The sequence below is a fragment of the Centroberyx affinis genome, unplaced genomic scaffold (assembly GCF_046629955.1).
Source record: "Centroberyx affinis isolate AG114_WGS23_722 - 3 ecotype Tasmania unplaced genomic scaffold, CSIRO-AGI_Caff_v1 ptg000111l_1, whole genome shotgun sequence".
In the NCBI taxonomy this organism is placed as follows: domain Eukaryota; kingdom Metazoa; phylum Chordata; class Actinopteri; order Beryciformes; family Berycidae; genus Centroberyx; species Centroberyx affinis.
In genome coordinates this window covers 707,770-720,450 of record NW_027278813.1, presented here as the reverse complement: position 1 = coordinate 720,450, position 12,681 = coordinate 707,770, and the positions used below count along the sequence as shown (strand labels likewise).

At 45.6% G+C, this 12,681-nt stretch overlaps 1 protein-coding gene across 1 annotated transcript in view; it reads right to left on the bottom strand.

Moving 5' to 3' along the window:
• The window catches only part of mical3a (microtubule associated monooxygenase, calponin and LIM domain containing 3a), a 60,887-nt gene that overhangs the window by 15,149 nt on the left and 33,057 nt on the right, over window positions 1-12,681 (bottom strand). The window contains exons 25-38 of the mRNA XM_071526257.1: window positions 11,502-11,609; window positions 10,858-11,044; window positions 10,015-10,109; window positions 9,779-9,872; window positions 6,878-7,073; window positions 5,993-6,291; window positions 5,561-5,653; window positions 4,705-4,866; window positions 4,164-4,226; window positions 2,742-2,816; window positions 2,443-2,556; window positions 2,235-2,317; window positions 1,842-2,153; window positions 50-1,781 (exon numbers count right to left, since the gene is read on the bottom strand). Coding sequence (XP_071382358.1) covers window positions 50-1,781; window positions 1,842-2,153; window positions 2,235-2,317; window positions 2,443-2,556; window positions 2,742-2,816; window positions 4,164-4,226; window positions 4,705-4,866; window positions 5,561-5,653; window positions 5,993-6,291; window positions 6,878-7,073; window positions 9,779-9,872; window positions 10,015-10,109; window positions 10,858-11,044; window positions 11,502-11,609 — 3,613 coding nt within the window. The remainder of the gene's footprint in view (window positions 1-49; window positions 1,782-1,841; window positions 2,154-2,234; window positions 2,318-2,442; window positions 2,557-2,741; window positions 2,817-4,163; window positions 4,227-4,704; window positions 4,867-5,560; window positions 5,654-5,992; window positions 6,292-6,877; window positions 7,074-9,778; window positions 9,873-10,014; window positions 10,110-10,857; window positions 11,045-11,501; window positions 11,610-12,681) is intronic.

The following is a 12,681-nucleotide window of genomic DNA, read 5'->3' as shown; positions in this document are numbered from 1 at the left end:
AAAAAAAATCATTTTAAGCTCTTGTAAAACTCTTGATCGTCATTCTCACCTGATGACTTCCCAGGTGATGTTCTCTTCTTCCCGGAGTCCTGAGTGGTGGAGCTGGAGGAAGGCGTGCTGGGACATGACTTGTCATCCTTCTTCTTCTTGTCCTTCTTGTACCCTGAGAAGACAGCCTTCCACAATGACTTGTGCTTGGGCGGCGTCTCCGTGTCCGTGCCAGAGGTCCTACTGCTCTCATTCTTCGCTTTCTTCTCCTTCTTGTTCTTGCGTGGAGAGAAGAGGGAACTCCGTTTCTTGCTCTTGCTCCCAGAGGAGGCGTCGGACGAAGCTACAGAGCTGTCCAGACTCTTGTTGCTGCTGAAGAAACGCTCGGGGAGCGTCTCGGCCTTCTTGGACTCCAGAGCTTTCACGGCTGACGTCTTTGGAGATCCTGCTGACTTCTTACTCTTTCCAGTGGCATCGGAGGTTACGTTCCAGGCCACTTTAGCTGAGGCACCCTTGGCTATTTCAGATTCTTTCATTTTGTTCAGCTGCTTGGCCATGGCATCTTTTAGAACCTGGCTCTTGATGGACTTCTCTCTGGCCCTCATTCTCTCTTCAGCGATCTCCTTGGCCTCTGGGGAGAACTGAGTCACCCTCTGGGGCTTTGAGGCTGGGTTGACAGGGATGTTGGGTTTACCGTTTTCCATGGCTAGGGCCAGGTGGAGGGGGGGTTTGTCCCTGCTGGGCTTGCTGGTGGGTGGAGTAAAGAATCTGTCCGTGCTCGTTTCTGGTGTCCGCTCGTCGAAGCTCTCCTCCACGTCATCAGCAAATGGAATCTCCTCCACAGTCTCCACAAATGACTTCCTCACCTCCTCCCGCCGAGGTTTTTTCTTCTCCCTCATGACCACCACTGGAGCTGTTCCTGGATCTGTGAGTGGTGATGTTGCTGTTACTGTCCTGGGGGCAGGCTTGGGCGCAGACACAGGGCTCAGCTGGGTCCTCGGCGCAGGAACAGGGGTCTTAGTTTTCGTGTGTGCCAGCTCCTTGACAGGCTCAGATGCCAGCTTTTCTGTTCCGTTACTCCAGGACACCTGGTGTCTCTGCTGCCTGAACATGGCTGGAGACTGGTTGGCAGGCACTGGTGGTGGTGGACTAGAGGGAGGGGTGAGCATGGTGGAGTCGGAGGTGTTATAGCTGTCACTGTTTGCTGTCTGGCTGGTGGCCGTGCTCCCATTGAGGCCCAGGCCAGAGCTGCTGCTCAGGTCTCTCTTATCAGAGCCATTACTCTTGGGCTCCACAGGAGTAATGGGAGTAATGACCTGACCCTCAAGAGTGATGTTGAGCCTGCGAATGACAGAGCGTCCAGTAAAGGCAGGCTTCAGCTCCTCAGACAGGTCCGGAGACTGGGACTTGGCAGAGGAAGAGTCTTGGGTCACGCTCTTTTCTAGGATTTTACTACTGCGGTCCAAAGGCGTAAGACCCAGGCTCTTCCTGATCTCAGCACTCTTCAGCCAAAACTCTTCAATGATATCAGTCTTTTTAGATGGGGTTTCTTCTAGGGAAGAGTCCATGTCCTTTGAGGGCTCGGGCGTGTCCGTTTTGGCCATGGGCGTGGAAGTGACTGCGGGGACAGGCTGAGTTCTGACGGGGGAGTCGGAGGTGAGGGGTGAGGAGGGTTCGTGGCAGGGCAAGGGCTGGGAACAGATGGGGGAGAGAGGGTTGCCTGTCAGAGGGCAGATGGAGCGCTGAGGGTAGACTGGAGATTTAGGTGTGCAAGTCTCTGGTAGAGGGACAGGCTGGGAGCGGATAGGTGACCCAACTAGTGACCTGACAGGGGATCTGACAGGGGATCTGACTGGGGATCTGACTGGTGACCCGACTGGTGACCCGCCTGCTGACCCAACTGGCGACCTGACTAGGGAGCCAATGGGTGATTTGGAGGGGGACTTGGGAGGAGGTGAGGCAGGAGCAACGACGGCAGCAGTAGAAGGAACATGAGAAGGGACAGAGGAAGGAGTGTGTGCAAGAGCAGGGGAAGGGCACTGCGGGCTCTTGGCAACTGGAGACGGAGTCGTCCTCTCAGGCTTCACTTCCTCCGGTGCAAAAGGTTCTGGGAAAAAGCGCGTGGCAGGAGATTTTACCAAGCAGGAAGGAGATGTTTGAGTTATCTGGAAAACAAACAGGGAAGATTAGGATTCAGTCAGAACAAGCATCACATACTGCAACTTGATAAATGTAGAGATATCTACCTGTGTCTCAGGCTCTGGAGATGGTTTGACTGGGGAGAAGACAACATCATCTTCTTTCTGCATAGGGCTGATGCTGGATGGTCCTGAATGCACAGAATGAACTATTGTACTGCCATTCATTTACATAAAAATTATTACATCTATGAGTGATACATTGGAAGGACTGATTTGTGAGATGTAGCAGTTTGTACTTGTTAGAGTTGCTTACCAACACTAGAGGCCATTCCCAGACTTTCTGATTTCCTGTCCTCCTTAGGAAATGCTTCAGTGTGCTCAGACTGGTGCAAGCGAGCCTCAGCTTCCGCATCTGAAGGAATGTCATCTGGAACATAAACATAACATTATGAAATATGTCACTGTTATACAGTTTCACAGCATTTATTTTCTCACGCCCTTTATTGTGATGGGAATATTGTTATTTGTAAACTAAAAGTTATTTAGCATGTATAAAACTAACCAATGCAGTTTATTCATCATTTCATTATTTGTATTATCTTGATTGCCCACCTTGATCCATCTCTGTACCAGGCTCCAAATCTGGACTGTCTGCCTCTGCTTCCGGGTCGTCATCCTCACACAGTTCTGGTAAGACAAAGAAATGGCGAGAAATGAGTCAGCTGGCTATTACGCGCTCTGTTCAGTCAATAAAAAGAGTGAGTAAGAGAGAGCTTTTCTCAGCTATATAACAACCTAACCTTATCTCAACCTTACTGAGGTTTCTGGCTGCAGGGTAAAATAAAAAAACAGAAAATAAGGCGCCAAGGCGCAAAGATGAATTAATTAATTCAATTAATGAAAAAAGCTATCAAGACCAATTTGGAGTATGGAGCACAGATATAGAAAGGGATTAAAAGGTTGAAAGAAGATGAAAAGGGCTTCAAAACCAATTCTACAAAGTCCAATTTTGAAACTTGAAGGAAAAACTTCTGCAAGAAAATCATACTGACATTAGTTTAGCATAAAAATTAAGTCATACAGGTCTGTCAAACATAAACAAAAAAATAAGCACAGAATAGCATTAGTGATTAGATACATGCACTTATCCATTTCTGCTTTAGCAAATGGATGACATTTGAATCAGGCAACTGCGCAATCAAAAGGCATTAATGACACTGGTCAAGAGATGAGCAGGAATCCCTCCTCTGAAACAATATTCAGTGTTTTTCGAACGAAAAACTCGGACAGGGAAAGGACCAACACATCTAATTCATGCAACTATTGACATAGTAAGATTGATCTAATATTACAACATTAACCATCACTTCTGGGTAAACTGTTAAATATGCTTTTGTTCATGTGGGTTTACGTACTGTAAAAACATCTGATTAAAGTGAGTCTGATCACCAGAACTTTAAGAAACTTTTAACCCAGAAAACCTGCAAGCGCTGCCCAAGAATAGAAATGTAGGTGTAGGGCTCACATTCCATTCATTTGGTAACCTAATATCAAGCTTTTAAGCCAATAAACACAGAACCTCAACAGCCCCATTCCCTGGACTTCAGGAAAGTACAAATGCCATTAAGGGGTTAGTCCACAACAATAGTAACTGTAACAGAGGCCACAGCTGTACTCACTAATACAATACACCCTACATATCTGGGCCAAAATTGCTGAAAGCATTGTAGGCAAAAAAAAAACCCAGTGATATTAAGTACCTTCTGTCTTCCTAATTGAAGAGATAACCATAGTAACCATCTATTGGGACTTGGCAGGATAGGGTGAGAAGTCAGGTTGTGAAAAGTGAAATGCAGGTGTTGATCTGAACCCAAGAGAGCTGAGCTCTCAAGTGTCGCAGTATTACAGCATGCATGCTTGTGAGTCTACTGGTCTCCGCATGTGTTTCTGCATGCTCCAGGACAGGCCAGTTGATAGACAGATAGAATACGAGTCTAAGATGGGATCTCATGATCCCTTTTAAGTCTGTGCTACCTCCGGACATGGACTCCAACCAGACTCTCACTGCCTCGTGTCGGGCGGATGTGTGGGCAGGGGCTACATTAAAACCAGGAGATATAGAACAACGAGGGAGAGATGGCAGGAAAATAACAGACAAGTAATTAGACACATGAGAAAGAACAGAGCAGAACACAAAAGAACAAAGCAGAACAAAATTCAAAAGAATTAACAAGGGGGTTATGGTGCACTGGGATGTGATTGGAGAACGTTCTGTTCACCCCAGAGAACCAGCAGCAACACTGAATGACAACTTAAAAGACTGAACACAAAATTAGACATTCCACGGAAAAAGCAACATAACAAAATGAACCAAAATCACAGATGATTATATGCAACAGGTGGGTTAGTGGGGAGGTGGCTCCTCCTATCACAGACACACAAACAGAACAGCAGCAGCCACACTGGTTAACAGTGAAATACCACGGTCCCCTACTCCCCCGTCCCCCCCGGGGCCTACAGCCTGGGACTTGCCCAGCAAAGCCTTCCCAGCGTTCAGCTCCTCTGGGTGGGTTACCTGTGGAGGAGGGCTGCGTGAGCTCAGAGGGTTGGGAGAGTTGGGAGCTTGAGGCCGGTTGGCCCTCCTTGTCTCCCTCCGAGTCCAGGTGTGTTCTGACCAAGCCTGGAATGGCCTGGGGGTCCACAGGCTGCAGGACTTGTTCGATCTGTAGGTTCCTGGCTATATGTGGGTGTCGAGATTTGAGCGTGCAGTACATGGTAGGCAGTGATAATGTTGTGTATCGGGGTGTGATGAAGTCATATGAGCCAAGGAAGGAGAGAGGAATGAAGAGAGATAGAGACAGTTGTGCAGAGACAGAAGAACGAACAGAGGGAGAAGGAAAAGACAGGACAAGAATAGAAGAAAGAAGGCCAGTTAGAATACAGTGGCAATGAAAAAAAAATCACCAGAGAGGAGAGGTTGAGGCTGCATGCACTAGAACTGCAACAAAAGTCAAACCATAAAAGTGAGCATCAAACATTTAAGATTAAGGGAAAAAACTCTTATCAATTTGTTGAACCAAATTATTCTGTCACTCTCAACCAAGCCACAACCGCATTGCCTATAAGTAGAATGCAAACACCTACAAATCTATGACATTCATCAGATTAGTGTTTTAAAGCTGTATATTTAACAAAATGGAGGTGTTAAACAACAGGGTAAAAAGAGATGAAATATTTAAATCTTAAAAGGCACACATTTGAAACAGAACACAAAATCCACAATCACAACCAAACAAGAACAACAAAAATGAAAGCCACACTCTTATTGGAGACATCCTAGGAAAAGAAACCCAAACCGGGGTTGTATATCTATATATATCAGGCTGATATATCAGAGTTACTGCAAACGCATCCACAGGCAGTGCTGCTACCTTTAAATGTACCAACATCCTCTTCATCTGTGAGGTACTTCTCCAGCCAAAGGCCTGACTGGAGCTCCCTCTCCCAGGGGCAGTACTCCCCCTCTGCCAGCAGGGGGGAGACATAGCCCCGAAAATACCCCCCCCAAACACAGACACACACACACACACACACACACACACACACACACAGTGGACAGGTGGGACACATGGAGGGACAGAAGAAGAGAGGGGAGTCGTGAGGACGAGGAGGAGAAGAAAAGAGGCAGAGGATGAGGAGACCAATGTTTGAAACAGTGACACCACAGATGACACAGATTTCTATGAAAAGAGTTCTAGATCGTCCTGATAGGTCTAATGACGTGTGGACAGGGTGTAAACATTTACAGGAACCATGCTGAAACAGCACCCTTTAATAATCCCAGAGTGAAAAACTAAATTTACCATCGCTTGACTCTTCGTCATCATCGTCGTCCTCCTCCTCATCTTCCTCTTCCTCCTCCTCGTCTTCCTCCTCGTCCACTTCCCCGTCCCTGCTGACTGCGTCGGCCAGAGCATCTCCCTCTCCCTCTCCCTCTCCCTCGGCCCCGTGGTCGCCGTCTCCCTTCAGTTTGGCGTGGAGCTCCACCGCCTCCTTCCAGGGAACGCCGCCGAGGTCCGAGGGGCTGAGGGGCTGCTGCTCCACCTCCTCCTGGTCCTGCTCCTCCTGCTCGTCCTCCTCCTCCATGTCCGACTCTGAACTACTGTTGGAAAACAGCGGAAGAGTCACAGGTAAAAGTTAGAAGAGGTAGGAGTCAGTGAAGGAACGAATTTCAGCCTATCCATATTTGATAGTAACCGATTTCCATTCTCTGTAGGATTGTATAAATCCATGCACTTTGGATTTTACATGTGCTTCTCCTGTGAACTTGTGGGCCGTTTTCTTAGATCAGGTGCTGAGGAGTCAACTGAAATGTACACCAAGGCCATCCGGAGGAAGAAGGAGGGAGTTGTTTGTATCACTGAATGTAATGGAATGTCTTCAAGTGACATTTGGAGAAAAATATGAGAATTCAGTGGTGACTGTAAAACGGTTTCTTCCCTTGCGAATCTACACCACACACCTGCTTCTATTAAGAGTGCTGGCTGCCTTGAGATGATTGCTTTTTTACCTCAGTTAAAAAATACCCTAACCTTAACCCCTACATCAGCAACATAAAATGTCACCAAACAAATGGATCAATTCCAATTTTCAGCATCATCATTTCAGCAAATGAGAAATCCTAGAATTCTCCACGCTGACCACCTTTCTTGCCAAAGAGAATATCATATATGTCTTCACGCTCTTACCTGGAGCCCAGGTCAGCATCGGTGGCCTTGTCCAGCACACTGCTGAGGTTGTGCTCTGCCAGCGTCTCCTCCGGCACCTCCTCCAGCTCCTCCTCCCTCTGCAGGGAGAGGCGGTAGTTCTCCAACTCAATGCGCTCTGGAGTTCCCCTCAGTCGCTTAGGTAGGCTGGGCTCCTGCAGCCCGTTGACCTCCGGACCTGGGGTTGCCAACACAAGATTGGAGCATAAGGAGGAGACCCCAGGTTGGAGAAATGATGACGCCAGGGTGGACCAGATGGTTGGATAGACCAGGGTGGAGGGTAGAAGGCAGAGCACCCACGGCGGAGGAGAGAGGGTACAAAAAAAAAAGGCAACTGAGAATCAGGTAGGGACAACATTAGAGAGGAGAGGGGAGGAGCAGAGAAGAGTTGGAACATAACCCTCTGCAGTGCAGGAGCCATGCAGCATTGCTTGAAAGGACGCGTTTAGGCTTCTAACTGTAACAGCTGGGACTCACAAACTGGACTGGAACATATCTACTGTATGACATCTATGGAAAGTGCTGCAATGATAAATTTATGGATAAAAATGAATTTTGGCAATGGCCATTTCAATCTGTTATAAGCACCATCAAATCCATCACACATTGCAAATGATCAATGGATCAATATCCAACAATAAAACTAGCGCATAAGTATTTCCTCATGCATTTGTCGCAAAATCACTTATTCCCACCAAAGACACCTTGCATTCTAAGGACAAATCGACAAAGACACACCAATTAAGATCTACAAAGGAATTTATTGCATTAGATCATTTTCCTACAGCAAATAGTATCGTGAAACACAAATATGTTTAATACTCTATAATTCCTCTACCATAGTTCTTGTGTTAATAGGTACAAGGTTGGTGCCTTGCCTTTTTCCCATCCTGAGAAGCAAAATCTTAAAACTGTATTATTTCTAAAATTAGTCTTTAGGATTTACTTGGAGATTAGAGAGTGGAATGGGTCAGATAGAAATGCTTTTTAACACATTCTGCCCATTTTTTAATACTTAACATGTTGTCTCTCCACTCAGTTGAGTAGAGATCAACTTGCCCTCCAACTAGGACAAAATGACTGAAAATGCTGTAAGCAATGACCCCATGCAAACCCCACCAAAGCAAGGACTGGTGAGACAGTGAATGTGTGATATTTGATACTGTGGCTTATGTTACCTTATGTAGATGGAAGGATGTGGTCAAACAGCTGCTATGGTACCTCTCTCTTAGGTATTCTGAACTATGCAAGATGACTGAAAATGCAAGCGCCTAATGCATCACCTGTTTCACTCAAGACAAGAAAAGCCCTGCTGCACAATCAGTTAAAATTTTATGGTTAGTCTTCTTATCTTCCAAAACTAACCCTGAAATTAAGACTAAGTTAGACCAAAATAGCCCACGACTTAGTAGATGTAATTTGTATTCAAAGTCTTTCCCAAACGTTGTCATGTATGATGAACTGAGGTCATATTAATTTGCTCCAATATTTACAAGTAACTATCTCCATTGTTCATGATATACTACACTTGCCACACAATGTAGCAGGCCTACACATTACTTACTTAATTCCAGTAGATTGCTGTCATTCTCTGAGTCTTACCAATCTAGTCAATGAATTCTTTCTAGTACTATTGTTAATAATATCAATATTTAAATTTAATATGCAATGCAATTAATGCAGCAAAGATGCAGTATATTGAGCAAACACAAGTGGGTATTAGCAGCAATGTGGCTGGGGGTGGGAGGTTGAGGGATGCAGGAGGACCGGGCAGCCAAGAAGGTCTGAGAGAGGAGGAGTGAATATCGCAGGAGAACCAATCACAGGCACTAATTCAAGCACTACGATAGCTCTCAGCTTTAAGCTGCTCTGATAGGAGGGGGGAAAGGTAAAGCTTACAAAGGAACCAATCACGAGCACCGATACAGGCACTTCATCACAGTATGGTGAGTTTCAGTAAGAGGGATAGGTGCAAAACAGCTTACAGAGAGAGACACACATCACAAAGCAGGCTCTAAACTGAGCAGATCACACAGAAGGAGGTAGAGGTAAAAGAAAGCAGTCACAGGCCACAGGAGGCTACAATCACAATAGAATAAAGCATGGCCTTTCATTAAAATATAGGCAGGCAAAATAATTATCTTTAGGTACACAAACAACTTATATGTCTCTATATGTTAATATTTTGCATCAAGAAAGCTGGCATTAAGTACTGCCAGGTCTGCCGATAAAATCAGGATAAGCAGCTGCAAGAAAGGTCTACAAATGGTTATTATTGCTGTCTAGAGTGCAGCTACAGCAGCAGAAAAGTTAAGCTCCAAACTTTGCCTGACTCTTTTTAATTTCCAAGCCAAGAAAGAGAGAGATTTAAGATGCAGCATTCAATTCTAAAATTGAGCTGCCAGAGAGCCGCTTAACTGGCCAAGGCCAATCGCAAGTCATCCTCTCAGTTCCCAAAAAAGCTGGATGCTGACAGAAACAGAAAGAATGCTGCATCTTCAAGAAATAAATCATATACTCAAATGGAGAATCACAAGATTTACATGACCATTCAGCAAGCTACAGTCAGTACAGTCAGAAGAGAATGCTTTTGCTAAATCTATACATTTGAAATTAGTTGGCAAAGTGTAAAAGGAATAAAGAAAGAAGGAAGGAAGGAAGGGACAAGAGAGTCATGCTAGAGGAGGTTGAGCAGGACATTGATGGTGAAACAGCAGAAGAGGTAGATGCAGTAGGTACACAGGAAGGGAGAGTCTAGGGGGTTGTGTGCCACCTGGTGGCAGGTCCAGGAGAGCGTGCGGCGGAGGGTACGCAGCGGGACTCCCACGCCCCGGGCCAGACGGCGGGGTACGGCCGCCGCGGCAAGAGAGGAAAGTGGGGTACCTGAGGGCTGGCGCTCGGCCGAGGGGGCTGCGGCTGCCATCGCCCTTCCGGGGGCGTCCACGGTCACTGCAGGGATCTGGGGTGCCTGGTTCTCCTACAGGGGTGAAGAGACAGAAGACATCAAACCCAGCAAGGCGGTGGGAGACACAAGAGCCCTGACCTTAACGGTAATCAGTGAATTAATTACTTTATAACGAATTTCATCAGCATTTATTCTGGTAAATGTAAGCAGGTACCTTAGCAGGGAGTGGAGCAGGGGCCGGAGCGGGCCTCTTCCTCTGAGCCTGGCCAGACAGACGGTAACAGTAGTGGGGCTTGCAGTAAAATTTCCCTGCAGGATAAAGGAGACAGACAAACCAATTAAGCAAACAAAGTGAATGCATAATCTCTAATAATAGACACATTCTCCTATTATCACCTCACAGAGTCCAAAATCTTAAGCATTTTTCCATAGAATCTGTTCTGCAGAAGTATACTGTGTCATTCATAGTCAAAAAATCCTCCTCCTTTCCGTCTCAGTTCAGGCCCCCAGTGGGCAGGAACAAGCCATGCTGTACCAGTGGGCTTCAGTCCCACGGCTAACTGGTCTAGGAGAAACAGCCACTCTGTCCCATCTAACAATCTGGTGTCTGTCCATGAGCACAATGGACACCTCCCAGACAGGAAAAAATATGAAATCATGAGGCTGCTCTGGGCTGTGAGGGCAATGGACCAAAGCATAATAACACCGGGGCCATCGCAGATAATCATGTCTTCTATAACAATACACTTTATGTTGCATTTTAGGTGGAGCATTTACAAACAATCTTTGATATTGTATGCTAACACTGAATACATATGCATTATTAGAACATAGAATATGCTGCATAATACAATTCATAGCATACATTTTTTTGCTTGGTTTTTAGTCCAAGCCTTAAAAGTAATAATTCATTCTCATCATTTGCGTTATATTCTAGTTCTGCAATTCATGTCATTTCAGCAAAAGATGAGCAATGTCCGCTGCTGACAATTAAGAATTATACGACAGATGGACTAAGGATGGAAGAAAAAGCAAGTTATCTTAATGTCAGACGTACCGTCTTCCACGTCGAAGGCGTAGGAGGACAGTCGGAGTGTGGTGCCGCAGTAGTCGCACTTGAAGCAGCTGCGATGGAAGAACTTGCCCTCTGCGCTCAGCCTCTCCATCACGTACACACGCTTCCGGCAGAAGAAGCAGACGTCGCTGCCCCCAATGTTGACGGGGAACTCTTTCCTCAGAGAGCCCTGCGGAGGGAGAGAGCACTGGATCAGAGTCGGAACAGAAGGGAAAAGCAAAAAAGAGGGAGAAGAAGAGGAGAGGAGAGCCTTGACTGCAACAAAGATGTGAGGGAAATTATCAGACCACAAGCTCACACGAGGCCATTTTAGATATATTGGGTTTGGTGCTAATCTGTAGGATCACAAATCAAAAGTTATTTATCTATAGAAACAGGGATTTGAAAACACATCTTTCATTATTGTACAATTTATTCACAAACAGAATAGCTTCCTAAATCACAGTTAGTTGTTGAGCAAACACACAGTTCTCTACCGCTAAAGGGAGACGGATCAGGGTTAAACCGTGACAGAAAACTCATCACCACATATTACTATGTCAAAACAGCACTCTCTGACGAAAGAGAGATCCTGATTTGCAGCAACCGCATGCCTTCTACCCTAGTGACACAACAGTGGTTCTTACCAATTCCCTCTTTTCAAGTAGGGGCTTGGGGTCTTCCTGAGATTGAAGCTGATTGGCTATCTGCTCAGTCAATGAGCCAACTCCCCCTGTGTACATCCTTACATAGCGCTATCAACAGCATTGAGAAAAAGGACAGAATATTGAGAGAAATTAGGAAAAAATGAATGAAGAAGAAAGGCAACACATGGGTACAAGGAGTGAAAAACAGAAAACGACATTGATGAGATAGAGGAGAGGATGCGGAAGGAGAGACAGTAACAAGCGCTACAGGATGGGCGGTGCTCACAAGCAACAGTGTCTGACAGCACACTGAGAGATGAGAGGGTAAACAAAGCCACGTTTGCATGTTTGGTTGATCAAGCGTGTAGATGTGTTGGCAGCCCCGCCTAATGGATACGACTTCGAGCCAAACCAAACATAGCTCATAAAGACAACTCCAAAGCTGATTAAATAACTTCAGCCCTCAGTCATACAGTATGTACAAATGATTCCATAAGTCATCCATTCCATTCCATAAGTGCATTTAGTAGCCCACAAAAAAGCATTATTGGATTTGGGACATCAAAAGAGATCACAAGCCATCAACTATGCCACTTCTTTAATGAGAGGCGACAGCTGCTGGGTGGCTCTGTGCCTCAGTAATATCCTGTATGAAAACTACTATGCAGGCTTACACAGCCATGTACACACTGAAATTACTCACTCACATGCACACACATTTCACGCTGCACTGCTGTGTGACTAATAAAATTAAAAAATGTGATGGTCACTGACTCTTTCACAATCAATGCAGGAAATGATTGTTCATACTGGTATGCAAGCAATTGAATTCAGCAAATATGTAGCATATGAAACCTTCTTCAGTTTAAATCCTCAACTGGTCTACCACAGGATTAGACTTCGATCTATTAAAATCCCAAAACAGCATTTTATACTAGAGGAAGAATTGAGGTCACATTTAGTCCAGAGCTGTCCTAAGCCATGAAAACTATGATTATCATGGATGGGATTTGAGCACACTTTGCTGTGCTGCAGTCCCACCGCATTGCAAAGTTGTGATTACTCCACCCCAGTTGGAACAGCGCTTGTCCACATGGGAATTACAGTAGATCAGGTTTTTTTTCCTGCCAAACTGCTCTTTCAAGCCAAAACAACTACTTTGGATTCCCAAGGCAAAACG